This window comes from Camelina sativa, chromosome 19, assembly GCF_000633955.1.
Source record: "Camelina sativa cultivar DH55 chromosome 19, Cs, whole genome shotgun sequence".
NCBI lineage: Eukaryota > Viridiplantae > Streptophyta > Magnoliopsida > Brassicales > Brassicaceae > Camelina > Camelina sativa.
The window spans coordinates 14,134,098-14,154,047 of record NC_025703.1 but is presented as its reverse complement, the minus strand read 5'-3'; the positions used below and the strand labels follow the sequence as shown (position 1 = coordinate 14,154,047).

General features: G+C 35.7%; 4 protein-coding genes across 7 annotated transcripts; 2 read left to right on the top strand and 2 right to left on the bottom strand.

The window, feature by feature from the left end:
* Positions 669-3,624, top strand: LOC104766312. Its single transcript, XM_010490171.2, has 12 exons — positions 669-804; positions 881-980; positions 1,070-1,133; positions 1,251-1,352; positions 1,454-1,518; positions 1,609-1,689; positions 1,931-2,010; positions 2,085-2,301; positions 2,432-2,487; positions 2,616-2,744; positions 2,858-3,041; positions 3,320-3,624. The coding sequence occupies exons 1-12, from the start codon at positions 755-757 to the stop codon at positions 3,443-3,445; spliced, it is 1,254 nt and encodes a 417-aa protein (XP_010488473.1). The 5' UTR covers positions 669-754; the 3' UTR covers positions 3,446-3,624.
* LOC104766311 (serine/arginine repetitive matrix protein 2-like) lies at positions 3,748-7,944 on the top strand. 4 transcript variants are annotated; one of them, XM_010490170.2, is made up of 8 exons: positions 3,748-4,525; positions 4,612-5,052; positions 5,188-5,689; positions 5,774-6,987; positions 7,084-7,148; positions 7,256-7,336; positions 7,707-7,757; positions 7,834-7,944. In XM_010490170.2, the coding sequence occupies exons 1-7, from the start codon at positions 3,958-3,960 to the stop codon at positions 7,737-7,739; spliced, it is 2,904 nt and encodes a 967-aa protein (XP_010488472.1). In that variant the 5' UTR covers positions 3,748-3,957; the 3' UTR covers positions 7,740-7,757; positions 7,834-7,944. The 4 variants fall into 4 exon arrangements, with proteins under 4 accessions (XP_010488472.1, XP_010488470.1, XP_010488469.1 ...); XM_010490168.2 differs by having other exon boundaries at positions 5,167-5,689; positions 7,848-7,944; XM_010490167.2 differs by having other exon boundaries at positions 5,167-5,689.
* LOC104767809 (DNA topoisomerase 2-like) lies at positions 7,830-13,634 on the bottom strand. Its single transcript, XM_010491783.2, has 19 exons — positions 12,895-13,634; positions 12,492-12,784; positions 12,338-12,404; positions 11,977-12,247; positions 11,684-11,880; positions 11,399-11,608; positions 11,187-11,300; positions 10,973-11,086; positions 10,721-10,885; positions 10,295-10,636; positions 10,089-10,222; positions 9,663-10,011; positions 9,399-9,585; positions 9,265-9,314; positions 8,744-9,181; positions 8,478-8,664; positions 8,313-8,386; positions 8,151-8,232; positions 7,830-8,041 (listed from the first exon to the last, which is right to left on the bottom strand). The coding sequence occupies exons 1-19, from the start codon at positions 13,459-13,461 to the stop codon at positions 7,830-7,832; spliced, it is 4,053 nt and encodes a 1,350-aa protein (XP_010490085.1). The 5' UTR covers positions 13,462-13,634.
* On the bottom strand, positions 15,127-16,027 carry LOC104766310 (peptidyl-prolyl cis-trans isomerase-like). The gene has a single exon (XM_010490166.2). It carries the CDS (start codon positions 15,990-15,992, stop codon positions 15,216-15,218), a length of 777 nt encoding a protein of 258 aa, XP_010488468.2. The 5' UTR covers positions 15,993-16,027; the 3' UTR covers positions 15,127-15,215.

Here is a 19,950-nt window from a genome sequence, read left to right as displayed (position 1 = left end):
TCACCACTCATGAATAATTTGGGAAAAAGAGGAAGTTAGAAATTGTTTTTGCTTACATTAAATCGTTTTTTGAAGAAAGCTATGTGGCATTGTGTTTGAACTCCTTACTTTTGCCGATGTAGACACTCTCAAAGGGTTCAAATTGTCCATTTTATTAGTAGTAATATATATATATATATATATATATATATATATATAATCTTGTAATAATTCAATTAGTTATTAAAAAAATCAACTATTTAAATGGGAAAAATAAATTAAATTAAACGCAAATTGAATTTTTGGCAATAGTTAATCTGAGATACTTTATTATAAAAATTCGTAAGTCCAGCCATATAAGAAAATTTTGTTTATAACAAAAAAAAATTGTTTTGGAGTATTGAAATCTGATTCATATACACTATGTATATAAATCAAATTCAAGGACTGTACTTCAAAAGCTAAATCTCTAAACAGAACATCTCTAAAGATTTAAACAGAACAAACCAACCGGTCCAATACTTGACCATCATAAATTGAACCGGAATTGTAGTTAGCTCCAAATCTGAGGGTCTAATTGACTAAAAATATAATTTTGGGGTTGAATGTCGAATAAAAGTATACATCTAGGGGTGATTTTACAAGGTTATGTTTTCTCTTTAACCTTTCCCATTTGAAAATTGAAATCGTCTTCTCTGCTTTCAACTTCACCGCTACACTCTTCACTTGGAACAGTAAGCGCCAAAATTCACCATCAAGGCTGAAGCTTTCTTCAATGGAAGAAGATACCCACGACGGATCTCTCGATCTCCGAGCGATTCGCAGGTTTATTTTTTCTTTCTCGTCTCTCTCGAGTCCTTGGTTTTTGTGTTTGCTTGTTCATCTATTTTGTTTCTCTCAGGCGCGTGAAAGAGCTCGAGTTCGTTCACCGGAACTGCAGAGACGAACCTGGAGAATCCGATTCCGAGACTCTGGTCCAAGATTTTGTTCTTCAGTTTCAAGTAATTGCGATAAATTTGGGATCTGTGTGGTCTAATTAAGTACCTCGATAGATGGCTAAATTTTTAACATTTTTATGGGATTTGTGTAGAAGAACGTGAATGAGATTGTTGAAGATTACAGCGATGTTGATTTATTGGATGTTGAAGATTCAGGTTTGCTATTCGTTGCTTTGAAGCCCTTTCTACAGCTTTCTTTGTGAGAATTTAGTAACTGGTGGTTTAAGACTTGAGTGGAGGTTTAATTTAGTAAATGTTATATGAATCTCACAGATGCTTACTTGGAGTATTTGAGAAAGGAGCTTCATTCTGTGGAGGCTGAAAGTGCCAAAGTTTCTGAAGAGATTGAACGTCTTTCTAGGTCTCATGCTGAAGGTGTTATGTAGTTTTCTTCTGCTTATTTCATTTTGAAGAAGCATGGTATCTATGTCCTACTTTCTTTTTACAATATGAGTTTTCTTTTATGGATTTGTTAGATTCTAGTAGGCTGGAAAGGGATCTTGAAGGTCTTTTATTGTCTCTGGATTCTATGTCATCACAGGTTACTGTCTTGAAAACATTGTTTCATTGTAATTCCTCAGTAAGAGTTATGTGATTCTTATTTTTGAGGGTTATGTGATTCTCATTTTAGGATATGGACAAGTCAAAAGAGAATCCACCATCTAGCAGCTCAATGGAAGTATGTGAAGTGAATGATGATGACAAGTTTAAGGTGCGGTATTTTATTGGTTTTTTAAGGAGAAGAAGCTTGTGTGTGTGTGTGAAACATGTAGATATCTCAACAAAATTTCATCTTTTCACAATTATATCTTTCAGTTATTCCAATTCTTGATTTGCCTGATCGATTAGAGCTAATGTGGTGGAGTGTACTAAACTACTTTTCCCGAGCACGCTGAGGCAAAAAGATCCTATCTTCTTAGTTTATATACACCCTTTTCCACATGTTTTTTCAGATCTTTGAACTCGAAAATCAGATGGAGGAGAAAATGATGATTCTTAAGTCATTGGAAGATCTGGATTCTATACGTAAAAGGTAATTTAAATGTGCTTTCAGATTTACATCCTTACCCTGTCTTCATTAGAGTTCTTCACTTCTTCTACCTTCAGGTTTGATGCTGCAGAACAAGTTGAGGACGCATTGACAGGCTTGAAGGTGCTCGAGTTTGATGGAAACTTTATTAGGCTCCAACTCCGAACATATATTCCAGAACTAGACGGCTTGCCTGGACAGCACAAATTTGAACACACTACTGAGCCATCTGAATTGATCCATGAATTGATAATATACCTCAAGGATAAAACTACAGAGATAACAAAATTGGAGGTAACAACACTCTCCGTTCTTTCACTGATGACTGTTATGTTGTAGTTTTGCATGGATCTAGATAAATTTATCTGTTTGTTGATTCCTGTTCCTTTTTGTGAATAAAATTGAAATCTACTTTCTCTCTCAGATGTTTCCAAATGATATATACATAGGAGACATCATCAAGGCTACTGATTCTTTCAGGTCTGTGCTCTAGCTTCTTTATGTCCTGAAATTTGTATTACTTATCAATCTGAAACTGTATCTCAGTTACCAAAGTTACATTTTGTTTAATCTTAAGGAGTGTGGCATAACATACCTTAAAACTGCAGGCAGGTAAGGTTACACTCTGCAGTGCTAGACACAAGATCTTCAGTCCAGTGGGTTGTCGCCAAAGTGCAAGATAGAATTATTTCAACCACTTTGAGAAAATATATTGTGACGAGTTCGAAAACAATCAGGTGAGCCTTCCCTTTCAGTAACTTAAGAGCTGAATTTATCTTTCGTAGCTAAATCATGTCATTGAGTTGTCTGAGCAAGCCAATCGACTGCATGTTTTATGATCCTATGACAGGCGCACCTTCGAATACTACGACAAAGATGAAACAATAGTGGCTTATATAGCTGGAGGTATTGATGCATTTTTAAAGGTCTCTGATGGTTGGCCAATGCTGAATACCCCATTGAAGCTTGCATCTCTCAAGAGCTCGGACAATCAGTCAAAGGGAATTTCTCTGAGCGTTATCTGCAAAGTTGAGGTAAGACATTGTTTCTCCAAACTCAAACCCTTTCTTCTCGATTTTACAGTTCCATTATAAACAAAGGTCTTCTCTGTTGGTAAATAATGGGTGTTATTAGTTCCTTCTCCTGGTCATTGTTGTCAGTCTTATTTAATCTCTTCAAAAACGAACATTTAAGATAGTAATAACATGATAAAGCCATTGGCCGAAGACCAAATACAGTTTGCAACATTGTAGGTGTTAGTGCTTTTGGTTTTGCTAAGGTTTAACACTTTGTCTCTTGTTATACTCGTCAGGAACTAGCGAATTCGTTGGATTTACAGACCCGGCAAAACTTATCAGGCTGCATGGATGCTATTGAGAAAATACTTGTGCAACAAACCCGTGAAGAACTCCAGTCCAATGAATCCTCCCAAAAGTGAAAGTAACAAGAAGAACAACCTACCTTTATGTTGTCTTGCTTTGTGTTATCTGCACCTTTTGGAATTGTAAAAATTCTTATCTGTTAGTTACATGCAAACAATTCTTATCTGTTAGTTACATTACATGCAAACCTCCCATCTATCATAAACTTCCTCGGCATATTCTGAACTTTTACGTATTCGATTCACGTGTAATTTAGAAAGAATGCGATCAAATATGTAAGTTTGACATATATGAGGACCAAAGTTGCAAATATAGCGAAGTAAGTTAATGTTAGTTTAGATAAAAAAGATTCGACCTTTCTCTTCTTCTTCTTCCTTCGTCGTCTTAGATTTCTCAGAAACCCTAAAACTGCAAATTCAACCTTCGATTTCACCATTCTGCTGCTATTTTTAGTTATTCGGTGATGGAATCTTAGGCTCTGCTTCTTGTCGATTGTAATTCCCGAATTAGGGGTTTAGCTCTCATCTGAGATTGAAGAACAAAAAAAAGTTGGTACTTTTTGGTTTTGATGGCTTCAGATCGTGGTTCAGCCGCTGCTGCTGGTAAGCCCTTTTGGATGAAACATGCGGAAGATGCGAAAATTAAAGACGAAGGTGAGAAAGACGCTGCGGCAAAAGCAGCCTTTGAAGCTACATTCAGAGGTGTAGACCAAACCACACATTTGATTGAAGCTGTTGCACCGTCTTCTGTGGTACATCAGGAATCTGATAGTGATTCGGATGATGATGAATCTGATTACTTGTCCAGGAAACCAATTGGTCCTGTGGATCCTAGCAAGTCCACAGCTTCTGGTGCTGGGGTTGGTGGTGGAACGGCTTGTGTGCCTTGTACATTTGTTGTTGTCACAAAGGATTCAGATGGAAGGAAGGTTCCTAATGGTGGAGCTTTGATTAGAGTTAAAGTGTCTCCTGGTGTTGGTGTTGGTGGTACTGATCAACAAGGAGTGGTTAAAGATGTTGGAGATGGGAGTTATGCTGTTACTTATGTTGTCCCTAAGAGAGGAAACTATATGGTTAACATTGAATGCAATGGGAGTGCCATCATGGGAAGTCCCTTTCCTGTCTTCTTTAGCCAAGGTAAATCAATACGATCAAGACTCTTTATGTATATAGAAACTTTGTTTGATTGGTAAAGGTCTTGACTTTGTGAAATTCTGAAACAGGGTCTTCTTCGACTGGACTGATGGGTTCTGCTCCAGCTTCATACTCGAATCTTATAAATCAAACCATGCCAAACATGCCGAATTACACAGGTTCTGTTTCGGGTGCTTTCCCGGGGTTGTTGGGAATGGTTCCAGGCATTTCCTCTGGTCCTTCAGGTGGTGCTATTTTGCCTGGAGTTGGAGCTTCCCTTGGGGAAGTCTGTCGGGAATATCTTAATGGTAGATGTGTGAACACTACTATGTGCAAGTTAAACCACCCTCCTCAGAATTTGCTGATGACTGCTATAGCTGCAACGACAAGTATGGGTAACCTAAGTCAGGTGCCTATGGCTCCTTCTGCTGCAGCGATGGCTGCTGCGCAGGCCATTGTTGCCGCACAAGCCCTTCAAGCTCATGCTTCTCAGATGCAAGCACAGGCTCAATCAAACAAGGGATCTTTAGGTATTGTGCCTTTCGTTGCTAGTCTCTCCATATTTGTCTTGGGGTCTCAAGTTGAATTTCCCATTAGATTTATCTAGCTTTCTTTTATTTTGTGATACTCATGAGTTAAAGTAGCTTCTGATTTAGGTTCTCCAGAAAAAGGAGAGAAGGGGGATTCATTGAAGAAATTTCTCCAAGTTAGCAACCTAAGTCCATCGCTTACAACTGAACAACTTAGGCAGCTATTTAGCTTCTGTGGCACAGTAGTTGACTGTAGTATAACTGATTCAAAGAACCTTGCCTACATAGAATACTCAAATTCGGAAGAAGCAACAGCTGCTTTGGCATTAAACAATACGGAAGTCTTTGGTAGACCATTGAATGTTGAGATTGCAAAATCACTTCCTCAGAAACCATCTTCAAATAATTCTTCGTCCTCACTACCAATGATGATGCAACAGGCCGTCGCGATGCAGCAGATGCAATTTCAACAGGCTATACTAATGCAACAAGCCGTGGCCACTCAGCAGGCAGCAAATAGAGCTGCCACCATGAAGTCTGCCACCGAGCTTGCAGCAGCTAGAGCTGCAGAGATAAGTAGGAAACTGAGACCTGATGGAGTTGGAAATGATGAAAAAGAAGCTCATCATAAGTCTAGGTGGGCTTCTAATACAAATTTTATAGATGTTTCTCTCGAATACAAAATTTGAAACCTGAACTGATAGTCACCTCTCTTGTGCAGGTCGCCATCTAACTCTCCTGCGAGGTCGAGATCAAAGTCAAAATCACCAATTAGTTACAGGCGAAGGCGGAGATCTCCGTCCTATTCACCACCGTTTCGTCGTCCAAGAAGTCATAGATCGAGATCACCATTAAGGTATCACCGGCGATCAACTTATGAGGGGAGAAGGCGGCCATATAGAGATTCTAGGGATATTTCTGAAAGTAGGAGATACGGTAGATCAGATGAACACCATTCTTCCAGTTTAAGGAGAAGTAGGAGTGTAAGTCCCAAAAAGAGAAAATCTGGAAAAGAAGATTCAGAGCTGTCAAGACATGGGCGCGATAGCTCATCACGTAGAGATAAGAAATCATCTCGTGCTGTTTCACGATCACCGAGGCGACGTAAGGAAGAAAACAAACTAAAACGTAGAACACGTTCAAGATCTAGATCGGCGGAAGATTCCGCAGAGATGAAGGATGAGGCTAGAGATGAGGAATTGAAACATCACAAAAAGCGGTCGAGGTCAAGATCTCGTGAAGGTAGGAGTAAAACCAGAGACGCATCTCGAAATTCTGATGAAACTAAACAGAAACACAGAGGGAGGACTAGGTCCAGATCATTGGAAAATGACAATGGTTCTCATGAGAATGTTGATGTTGCTCAAGACGATGATGATCTGAATCTCCGCCCCAGTAGGCGCAGGTCAAAATCTTTAGATGAGAACTATGATATGAAAGAGAGGAGGGGAAGGTCCAGGTCCAGGTCCAGGTCTAGATCATTGGAAACGAAAAACAGGTCTGTTGGGAAAAGTAAGCTGGATGAAGACAGAAACACAGGATCACGTCGAAGGAGGTCCAGGTCGAAATCAGTGGAAGATAAGCGAAGTTATAACAAGGAGAGTCGGAGCAGGGACAAAAAGTCCAAGCGTCGGAGTGGAAGACGGTCGAGGTCACCATCAACTGAGGGTAAGAAAGGGAGAGATATTAGGTCATCCCCAGGATATTCTGATGAAAAAAAATCAAGACGTAAGCGCCACTCCAGGTCAAGATCAATAGAGAAAAAGAACAGTTCAAGAGAAAAAAGGTCAAAACGTCATGAAAGATTGCGGTCATCATCTCCTGTTAGTTCAGAAGAAGATCATAAGATCAAGAAAAGACACTCTGGATCAAAATCTGTGAATGAGAAACCCCACTCAGATGATGAGAAAGTTGACGATGGAGATGCAAATTCAGGTATGTTTATCATAAAATGAAATAGTTGTATTTTTTTTAATGGAGAAGCATTGTATCCATATTCTCGTCATGCGTGTTCTTTAACGAACTCGACAGATTCTAGTCCGCTGGAAAGGAACAGTGAAGTTCTTTTATCGACACTGGATTCGATGTCATCTCAGGTTAATGGATTGAATAGATTATTATTGCCTTGTAATTCCTGAGTAAATGTCTTTTTGCTGGAATAGAAAAAGCTTTGTTTTGAGAGTTGTGTGATTCTTATTTATAGGATGTGGAGAAGTCAAAAGAGAATCAACCATCTAGCAGCTCAGTGGAAATATGGAATGCGAATGATGATGAGAAAATTAAGGTGCGATTGTATTTTCTAGGAGAAGAAGTTTGTGTGAATGAACATATAAATATATCTCAACAAAAATTTCATCTTGCTTGGCCTGATTAATTAGACCTAATGAGGTAGAAAGCACTAAACTATTTTTCCGAGCATGCTAATTGCTAAGGCAAAACATGAGTAATTTCGTAGTGGTTAAGACTTAACATGAAAAATACATATACTGCACTCTGATACTTTCTTTGCATGCCACTGCTTGTCTTCTTGTTGCTTTATATTGTGCAGAGATTTGTTCATTTCCGGTTTTAATAGAAAAAGATTAGAGCTCTACCATATATCTGCTTAGTTTCTTCTATACACCCTTTTTCACACGTTTTAACTTTAAAATCAGATGGAGGAGAAAAGGATGATTCTGGAGTCATAGGAAGATTTTACGTAAAAGGTAATTTCAACGTGCTTGCCGATTTTACATCCTTACCCTGTCTCCATTTGAGTTTTTGACTTCCGACTACCTTCAGGTTCGATGCTGCAGCAAACCCGTGAACTCCATTCCAATGAATCCTCCCAGAAGAGTACCAAGAACCACCTCGACTCCGCAACTTAACGTTTCCGGGTCGACTCCACAACTTAACGTTNTCTTTGCTGGTGCAGCTACCTCAACTACCACGTCATCATCATCATCATCATCATCGTCCACGTCGATTGCTTTCCCTGTTTCAGTTGCTTCTGTTGATAAAAACCACAAGAAAGACAAGACTGAACTTTAGGACCCAAATTACATACAATAGGTTGTGTTAGATCAATGCTTCTTTGTCAAAACTGTTTATCAGCTTACTGCTTGAATCCGCAGCTGCTGGGCCAAAATTGTATTGAGCAAGCCGTTGTGCTAGATCCAACATTTCATCCTCCTGAACCTCCTGCAAAACAAAAACCGAACAGCTCAAGTATTTTCTTGTCATTCAATTCAACCTATCAATTAACTATAAGCAATAATCACCTTTGCAGCTGGGGCCTTCTTTTTGGCTCCTCCTTCTCTCCCTTTTGGCTTCACCACTTCTGCTACGTTGTTATCTTATAGAATCAAAAAAAAGTTTCCAACGTATATTAGATCCAACCAAGAAAACAAAACGCAATGAAAACGCTGGAGTACGAGGAGACTAACCAGTATCCATTGCTGAACAGGAAGCCTCTGTTGTTTCGGATTCACTGGCTTTCTTTGTGGTCTTCTTTGCTACCGGTTTCTTTGGCGCCTGTTTTTTAGCCTTTACTGGTGCTCCAGAACTGGCCCTGATTTTTTCCAGTGCTACCTTTCTGTCTATTTCGGCTTTAGCATCGGCCTGATCAAGTTTCTGCAATATGAGGAACAGATATATCAGTGACAAATTAAATATTAAGCGTTATATAAGGGATAGCTTTGTGAATCCTTACATCTAGCTCCTTGTCAAGAGAGTCCAGGTCTCTGAGCCAGAGGGATCTCGGCGTGTGTTTTTTCAAGTCTTCAACTGTTTCAATCATTTTATCTCTGTCTGACAATAACTCCTGGACTTTCTCTATAGTCAACGATCCTATAGCCATTGCCAATAGGTAGTCATACTCTGAGCCAGGTATATAAGTGTCTGCGGAATCTGCAGGATCCACTGAGCTTTCTTCAGATTCTTCAGCTGCATCAACTGCTCCAGCAACTGCAGCTTCTACAGGCATTAACTTCTTCGGAAATGGTGTAAACCCTCTCTGTCTCAAGTCCTCAACAAGATCAGCTTTCTTTCTATTATTCACTATGATTTCTCCACTGACAACTCCAAGAATGAACTTCACTTTGTTTTCTAGTTTCAGCAGCTCAAGTTCCAGATTCCTCAGCATAGTATCCTGTATACATCAGAAAAACAGTTAAGACAGTTACCATGATGACTAAAACCTCTAAAGGACTGAATCATAGTTTGTTTTCGAACCTTTCTCTTCTCATAGTATTCATGCCTGAGGTCAAAGAACTCTTCAACGACTGCAACATAGGGATGTGACATTAGTATGTCTTCTAAAGGAGAAAAAAAAAAACAGAATGAAAACAAGTTGGATATCTTCTTACTTTGTTCTGAAGACGCATATTTCTTTATGACACCTTTTTTATCAAAGAGATGCATATTACTTGTAGAGATTGTCGTGGTGAGTTTGAATTTCTTAAGAAAGCCCTCTTGCCGAGCCTCCAGCATGTTCTCTTCACTCAATTTAAGGTCAAAACTCACAGATGAAGTGTCACTGTATGACCTGACGTCCTGCAGAAAAAAAGAACGACTCAGAAAGCGGCATAAAAAAATACTAGTTTAGTTTCTAATTAAAGCATGCATTCTACCTGGAGAAAGGGGGCACCATTATCTGTCTTTAATGACTGCAAGAATTGTTTATAATCATCAGTCCACCTCCTGATGGGCAGCTCCGTAATGCTAATAGTTGTGTCATCAACTTCCTCATATAGACCAGTGATTGTGTAGGTACATCCACCTTCCTTGGACGCAGTTTTCTCAATAGTTCCTTTAAAACCTCTATACCAAGGATCCATAGGAACCACACTTTCACCATTGAGTCGACGCCTTATGTTAGCAACAATCTCTCTAGGGTTGTAGTTCGGTATGAACGTGCTCCACCCAGTTCCAATGCCTTCAGAGCCATTGACAAGTACAGTTGGAATTATGGGCATGTACCTAACCAGCATTAACATATTAAGTTAACTAGTCTGAAAAGAGAAAAAAACAAACAATTAAGGAGGGGAAATAATTACCAAGTTGGCTCTATCTTTTGCCCATCTTCGTTCAAGTAATCAAGTAGGACATCATCATCCTTGGGAAACAAGATCCTTGTTGCAGGAGAGAGTTCAGTGAAAATGTATCTTGCACTAGCTGCATCTTTTCCACCCTACAATTGGGTACACTATGATGAGCACAAGCATAGACTAATGAGAACAGTTGGTCTATTAGCTATCCTTACCGAAGCTCGTGTACCAAATTGGCCATTTGGTTTAAGTAAGTTGATATTGTTGCTGCCCAAGTAATCCTGTGCCATGCCTATGATAGTGCTGGAAAGACTCTGCTCGCCATGATGATAAGCTGAATTCTCCGATACATAACCAACGAATTGGGCAACCTTAATTTCTTTAACTAAGTTTTTCTTGAATGCACAGAAAAGTATCTTTCTCTGACCGGGCTTGAGCCCATCAACCATTGAGGGAATTGACCGTTGAAGATCCGCCATGGAGAACAAGATCAGTTCTTTGTTCACGAAGTCACTGTATGTAACTTTCGGTTCTCTCTGATCAAGATGAGTGCCAGGCTGAATGGAATAGAGGAAATCAGAATAGGCAGATGTAATAAGCAGAAAACAGATATTTTAAAAGATAACTCAAATCCTCCATACCACATAGTTCGAAAGCCAATTTTTTCGGGCTTCAATCTTCTTTTTACTGAAAGCAAGTTCAATGGCTTCTCCATCTTGTTCATCCTCCCAAACAAAATCCTTTTTGTGAAGACTAAGATTACTAAAGTACTCTTTCGCCTCCACCTTATCACTTGTACCCAACCCCTGGAAAGATATATGGACAATTAGTATGCAGTGAACTTGAGCACTTACAAAAAGTTCGTCTCTAAATAGTTATAACAGAAAGAAAACCTTGTAGTATTTGATAGTCCATCCGGTTGCATTACCCCTCAGACTTTCTTTCCAGTCTTCGTACTCAGGCATTGAGAAAAATGACAAAACTTTTTTAGTCTTCTTGTGCTTAGCCTGAGTATGATATGTTCAGGGAAGTTGTTAGCATTCTTTTATCTACTATATCAAGCGCTATAAAAAAACTATGAAAGAAGGATAAAGTCTTTCTACTTACCTTCACAATGGGTGTTATAAACTCAACTATGAATGATGGAACTTTGAGTAACGACGGCCAGAAAGAGTGGATAAAATTGATTAGGAGCCCCTTTATATGGGAACCATCATGATCCTGAACAAGGTGGAGAGAGAGAGATTTCGTCAAGAAAACATGTATATATCTAGAATACTGCACTGAGCGTAAAGATAAGAAATAGACTGTAAACATACTTGATCAGTCATGATCATCATATGGCCATATCTCAATGAGTTAACATTCTCGTACTTCATATGTTGCTTTAGCCCAAGAATTTTTTTTAAGTTCTCAATTTCCTTATTGTTTGTAATCTGAGTGGTGCTGGCTTCCCTAACATTCAATAGCTTTCCTCGAAGCGGAAACACACCATAATAGTCTTGACCCACTTCAGACATACCCGCCATCTGACCATAACGAGTATTAGGAGTGTTGTGATAAAAAATGAAAGGTGGCAGAAACTATAGATCAGAATCACTTACAGCTAGACTTTTGGCTGAATCACCTTCAGTCAAAATCAACGTACAGTTTTTAGAGTTCTTCCCTCCAGCTTCGTTTGCATCCTCTAACTTCTCAACTACAACCCTCCCTGTTTTGGCTCCATCACTTTTCTTTAGGTCTTTGCTCTGCTTGAAATCGGCCCATGAAAGCAGATTCTCCACTACGCCAGATTTTTCCACTAAAACAAACATTACATAACAAAAAAAGGATTCATCACTCTTCTAAAAATCAGTTACATCACTTACCCAAAAAAGACAGATCAAGCACACCATACCTTTCTTCAGAAGATCTTTTGAAAGCTCACATTTGGATCCGAAACTGCTCTGTCGAAGAGTCAGAGTTTCTTTTGTTTGGGAATCAAAAGCAGGATTGTCAATCAGTGCATTGACAAACACCCACAGATGGTTCTTCACATTATGGGACTTAACGTTAGCGGTTTTACTCTTTTTGTTTACAATACCCACAATATAGTTTGTGATCTGACTCGTCACATAATCAACATGAGTACCACCCTTGATCGTTGCTATAGAGTTGACGAAGCTGACCTGATAGCAGCAGAAAACGTTGTTAAGGCTTTACTCAATTCTTCATATGAAAAAAAGGTAATACTAATACACAGCAAAATGTATACACACCTGCTGAAACTGTCCATCACTTAAGCTAACACAAATTTCCCATCTGTCATTAACTTTCTCAGTCATCCTAATCACAGAAAACACCAAAGATCAAAGATACATTCCAAGAAACACAATTGTTATAACTGAGCAATAGCAAATCACGGGAACAAACCTTGGGAGAGGCTCAGTCCTTGATTTGTTAGCCGCATTTAGGTACAAATCCACATAGTCAGTGAATGACTTGACTGGTATTCGTTTGCCATTCAGCTCAACTTTGACAGACTTCCCCAAACATCCAGCAATATCAAACACTCGCTTACTCATTAAAGCAACCACATCGCTCTCCAACTCAGTCATGTTAAACTTCGTCAAATCTGGTTTGAATGTAACCTTCGTCCAGTTCTCACTCTTCTTGCACTTGGTTATAACTGGTTCTGACTTCTTCCCCATGTTGTTCTCAAAGACCTAAATCATAAACTCAACAAATCAATTACGCCAGAGATATGAAACAACAACCAGTAAAACTTCAGTTCCTAAACGAATCAACAACACAGAAGCAAGAAACGAATCAATACCTGCTTATACTTCTTGAGTCTCTTCCCGTCAGCAGTCTCTATGACGAACTCAGTAGAGAAGATATTAGTAAGCTTAGCACCATAACCGTTTCTTCCACCAGTGGTCTTCTTCACATTATCATCGTAGTTACTACTCGTCAACAAATGACCAAAAATCATCTCAGGCACATAGATACCTTCTTCCTGATGAATCTCCACAGGAACTCCATCTCCAGTGTTACAAACACTAATCAGATTCTTCTCAACATCGATCACAACTTGCACAGAATCCATCGACGGATCTCTCTGTTTGTTATCGGCGGCGTTCACGAGAATCTCATCAAAGATCTTATACAATCCAGGAACGTAGGTAACAGGACGATAAACCATCTCTTCGTTCTCATACACCCAAAGCGATTGGGTGTGTTTCTCAATTGATCCGATGTAGGTATCAGGACGGAGAAGGATGTGTTCCAGCTGCGATTTCTTCTGATACATTTCCTCGATCGTCTTCCCGGCGGCGGCGGCGGCTCGAGGTTTCGCGACATTGGCGTTGTTGCTGGATTCAAGCGGGAGCTTGGTAGCCATGGTAGCGAGTTTCTGAGGGAGAAACTTGAGAGTAGATCCTCAGATCTAGAAGCGGAAGAGAGGCGATTGTAGAGAAAACAGATCTATGAAATTAGGGTTTTCGCGAAAGTAGAGAGGAGAGTGTTGTGTATCGTTTTTTTTTTTGCTTTTTGAAATTGGGAATTTGAGTGACAGATATAATGAATTGAAGAGAGAGAGAGAGAGAGAGAGAGAGAGAGAGAGAGAGAGAGAGAGAGAGAGAGAGAGAGAGAGAATTGCAACGGTTGGGTGTTTGACCGAATCAAAATTCGAAATTTGAATTTGGGATAGGAGCGGGAGAAAGATATTTTTTCAGAATTTTGATGTTCGTATTGGGGGGACGATCTGACGGCTGGAGTTAACCTAAGCCTATCTGACGGCTGGATTTAACCTAAGCCTATCAATGCCACGTTTCATATGAGATCTTATTAGTATATGAAATCGGACGGCTGGAGTTAACCTTAAGCCTCTCAATGGCACTTGCATTACTCTTTCGTATATGAAAATTTTGAAAATAGACATGTATCCATATATTAGTCAAACAATTTAAATTTAATTAGATATAAGAGGAGTATATCAAACACATATTGTATCAAGATAGAAAGAAGTTACAATTAAATTTATAAAAGTATGGATAACATGATCACAATTTTAATTTTTTATTAAAGTACAAACATTAAAACAATATAAATTAGAATTTTTATCATATTTTTGAATATATTCAGGATTATGTATAACGAATACAAGTTGTAATCATGGTTTATTTTCATGCAAATATGAGATACTAAACTAGCCTATCATTAATTTTCCAAGCTATCATCAATCAGTCCTCATATGTATGTGAACGTTTTATGTATATCGTTCGAGATAGAAAACGGTTTAATGACACCGACAATGAAAATAAGACGAGACAAGGAGGTTTGATCAATACAAGAGTGAAATAGAAAGATTCTACAAGTAGACTAGACGTTTAGCATCCTCTTTATTTTGCATTTACCTTGTTAAAGGATTAGCAAATGTGGACCAGTTCTTTATTGCACCATTGTTAATTTAAGAAGCTTTTTGTTCTTAGACTGTGATTAGTGGGTTCTGCAGCACTACAAATGCTTAATGAATATTCTTGGCTAGTAAGACCGATAATTAATCTCACTACAAGTATACGACAAATAGAACTAGAAATTGAGAAGAACAGCTAAACTGGTGAAAACAGAAGTATGTTGGAGGCTTTTAGATAAAATGTTTACATAAAAATTTTAAATTGACGACCATATATATGTTAACTTGTTAATTATAAAGGTGTTTGCGTTAATTTGCCCCAGCTTGCAGAAATATCTGTAATAATATAGATGCAATCCAATATGCAAAATGGATATGCATGGAAACCGAAGTAGCGGTGAAAGTGAAAAACCAAGCGAAGACCGCTACGAGAGCTGGCCGGGGTCCACGAGACAAACTCATCATTTTTGTCCGGTAAACTATTTTGTTGATCTTTATTATAACTAACAAGAGGGTTAAGAACATGTATATCAATTATATTGATTAGATTTGAATCTCAAGAAACTTTCTGTGATACAAAGACACAGTTTGTGAAATGAGATTCTTAAGGCATTTTCTTTGTGTTTCGACGCATATCATTAATTATTCAAAGGGAGCCAATGTAAACTCAACGGAAACACCAAATTAACGAAGAACAAAAACATAGCTGAGGAAACAACGTTACAGGATAAATGTTATATCTATGAGATCTGACCGCAGTCGGCGATCATCACGGGCAGTGAACGGGCGCGGATAGAACCTCCGACCTCCTTTCCAATGCTCTTGATCACATCCAATCCATCAACAACTTGGCCAAGCACGACGTGCTCCGTATCAAGGTAGCCAAACTCACTGTCCATGCAAATCATGAACTGAGATTCGTTGGTGTCCATACCACGGTTAGCCATGGCGAGGGTACCTGGTCTTGTTAGCTTATTGATGAAGTTCTCATCCTCGAAAAATCTTTCCTCATAGATTGATTCCCCTCCGGTTCCGTCACCAGCAGTGATATCTCCTCCACAGAACATTTGATCGGGGATCAGATTGTGGATGATTGATCCCTTGTAGTGGAGTGGCTTACCAAGCTTCCTCATGCCTTTCTCGCCAGTACAGAGGGCTCGGAAGTTCTCCGCCGTTCGAGGGGTCGTGTGGGCGAATAACTCCATCACGATCCGACCATACGGTTTGCCCGCCACGGTCATATCAAAGAATACTCTAGGGTTAGCCATTTTCAAAGATGGGTCAGGGGTTTCTACGTTGAGGGGCTCATCCTTAACTTGTTCAAGGCCACCAGCGGGAGGATGAACATTAACGTTTAATCCGCCACCACCGTCACCAGACTGAGGATGAACCTGAGCTACATTAACGTTTAATCCGCTACCCTCTCCACCAGCCAGTGGTACGTTTCCGGCAACTGGTTTAACGTTAATTGTAAACCCACCACCAGCTGGAACGTGAATTGTAAAAGTCATTTCCATTTCCGGATATATGGATCTCAGAGAAATTTTGGAGAGATGAATTGCGCTTGTGAATAAAAGAGGTGTGTATCTAATCTATAGAGAGATTCATCGTCGACTTTAGGTTTGTAAATTATTAAAAAGATCAGATCGTAGGATTACACCAGACCGGATATTTTTAGATTTGGAGAATATGATATAAGGATTTTTGTGATCCATTTTTTTTTGGGACGTATATACTACAATTATTTGAAAACTAACCTTTTAAATTGAAAAATGAAAATGGACAAAATATCATTTTATCTATTAAGCATTATTTAAATTAATTAATTAAAATTCGTAACTAATTTATTTAATAACTAAAAATTATTAAGAAAATATATTACTGTATTTTAAATAATAATTATCTAAAATTTTGATCAAATACAAATATTAAAAATAATCTTTGTTTCTTATTTTTAGATTTAAATAGAAATATTAAATATTCTAAATATTAAAAATCATTTTGTGCGATACATATATAAGATACATTCTAATAATTACTTTGAAAATTTTAGTATAGATTTCAGATTTCTTAGTAAGTGAGGTATGTATTCTAACATTGTGTTTGTTCAAAGTTCAAACTATCCTTTTGGTCAAACACTTCTATTTCCAAATACCACTTATTATTCTTTTTCTATTAAGACCAATTGCAAACACATAAAATATTTTTAATTTTAATATGTAAAAATTAGTATCAATTAGTTCAACTTTTATTTTCTACCGAATTTAATATTCTCTGACACTAGTTTACTTATATTCTATCTTCTTCAATCTTTGCCGATTTTTCTTCTTTACTCATATACATTATAACCTCTATAAATTAATACTCTTTAAATTGATACTTGCTATAAGTTAATAAAATTTTCAGGTCCCAAGTTGGGCCGGTGTAAAAAATGACACATTTCGATAAAATAATAAAATAATAATTTTTTTGAAAATCCTATGTAAAAATATGGTCTCATCAATATCATAAATTAATAATCAAATAAACTAAATATATATATATATATATATATACATATATATCTAAGAAAATCTAGTGAAACATAACTCTATTGTTGTTTGACTATTCTTGAATTTGCATTCTTGTTGGAACTCAGCTCTCATCTTTTCAATTGTTGTCTTCTCAATCGCATCCAAAAATTGTGGAGAGTCTAGATGTAATAATTGCTTATTTAGTAACTGTTTCTAAATGTGGGGCAATATCTTCTTCGACTTCATCATTACCATAACTGATAGTAGTAGCAATTTCTTCTAAACTCTAAACTTCTAACATTTATCATTTTTACCTAGATATAATTTAGTAAACAATTTAAATTCATCCTATTACAATAACCAATATTATAAATTAAGAAAATTCTTTAAAAATACAAATGATAACAAAAGTATATTATCTTGTAACAGAAATTTTTCAAAATTATAAAAATGAGAAAATCTCTTCATAAATTAATAAAATATTAATTAATTGATAAATTAAAACCTCTATAAATTAATAAAATTTCATGGTCCCGACTTTATTAATTTATAGAGGTTTTTCTGTATGTATAGTTTCGATGTTTGTTAAAAAAAATTATTGAAATTTTATAGATAAAATCAATTTTTTGTCATTTTTTCAAGCAAAAACCAAATTTGAACATTAATTTCTAATTTTCTTTAAGCATCAAATATTCTCGGACCGACACTATGATCACAGAAAACAGATCGGTACATTTATTGATAATTTACCATCGGTAGTAAATTGATGGTAAAACTACCGGCCACCAGTGGTGGAATAGCTCCGCCGTTTGATATAGGAACATGGAAAGGTTTTTTATTTTTCTGAGCAAGGAAAAAAATATCAAAACATTAAAATAACTAGGAGCATGAGAGGATCTTTATAAAATTTTGATGATCGCATGGGACAGGAAAATATATAAAGTCTGCGGTTAAATGTAAGCAAGCAGATCATACTGAATACACCCAAAAAAAAGAAATCTTGTAAATTTATTTATAAATAAAAAAACTGGTAGTAAATATGTAATTTTTATTTTACTTTGTTTCTTTAGATTGTTTGACATTTCTATATTAGTTTCTTTTACACAATTACTTGTAAATAACATTTTGGTATAGCTTATGATAAAATTCAAATTTTTGTCTAAAGTGGTCAATTTAGTATCATCTTCGACCAAAGTTGATATATTTGTAAAGTGCTCGTATCTTATATAATAAGATAAGGTTTTTTCTAACTTTGTCTAACAATGTGATATTTGGCACTCTACTTTTGTGATACATGTCATTCTCATCATTAATTTTAAATTTAACATTCTATTTTTTTATTTGACTTTATTTTATTTGTATGGTGTATAGTTTGTTAAAAAAAGATAATTGTTGTATAGTTTTTTTTTGAATTTTTTTCAACATTGTTACAAAAATATATTCCTTCCTTTTTTTAGTTTTAGCATCTATTATATTTTATAATGAAATCATACACCATAGAACCTAAAAAAATAATACTGATCAACCCAAAAAAAAAATATAAACAAATTGAAACCAAATAAAATAGAAAATGCTTTCATACTTTTAAAGTAAAAACTGAAACCAAATTAATTTATGATAGGCTAATTTAAAAATATAGAAGATTTTCTAATATATATATATATATATATATATATATCTCACACTATATTCAATAATAATATATAATGTATTAAAGACACAACTCAAATTTTTATTTAATAGTATTCTGTAAGTTACATTTTGACTGTCTTTAAAACATATGTACTAAAAAAATGGTATCATAACATAATTGTTTTATCTTCCCCATGAAATAACAGAAAACAATAGTTTCAAAATTAATTTATTGTTAATTATACTATTTATTTTAAAATTATTAGAAATAGAGACAATTTATAGAAGAAAAATATATTTCTATTAAATTTGATACACTTTTATTTTCATGAATTTTATAAAAAATTAGTTACACTTAGAGTATAAGATATTTTTTTTGTGATATCGTTTCAATAAATTATTTTAAAATTGACTTATCATATTATAAAAATATTTGTTGTTAACTATTACTTTTATATATGAAAATAAAATTAGTATATAAGACAACATAATTTATCTATCAAAGTAAGATCTTACACCTTTTTTTCTTAGAATACTTATCAGTTTTTTCTAAAAAAACAAACTATAAATTAATTAATTTATCTTAATTATTTAACGAACATACAAAATTTAATTAACTTTGCTGTAACTAATTGACCTATTACTATAAAGTGGTTTCATACATTTCAAAGTAAAAACTGAAACCAAATTAATTTATGATAGACTAATTTAAAAATATAAAAGATTTTCTAATATATAAAAAACTCACATTATATTCAATAATCATATATATTGTATTAAATACACAACTCAAATTTGTATTTAATAGTAATTACAGTTTGATTGTCTTTAAAACATATATACTAAAAAACATAATGGTATCATAACATAATTGCTTTATCACCCTATGATATAACAGAAAACAATAATTTCAAAAATTAATTTATTGTTAATTATACTATTTATATTAAAATGATTAGAAATAGAGACAGTATATAGAAAATAAAAATATATATATATTAAATTTCACACATTTTTCTTTTCAAGATTTTTTTTTATAAAACTGGTTAAAATTATAGTATAAGATATTTGTTTTGTGATATCGTTTTAATAAATTATTTTAAAATTTACTTATCATATATAAAACTAATTTTTTGTTAACTATTACTTTAGATGATGACAATAAAATTAATATATAGGACAACATAAAATTATCTATCAAAATAATTAAGTAAGATCTTACATTTTTCTTTTTAGATTATTTATCAGTTTTTTCTTTTCCAAAAAGACAAAAACATAAAATAATATAATTTATCTTAACTATTTTATGAAAATACCATATATAGTTGAC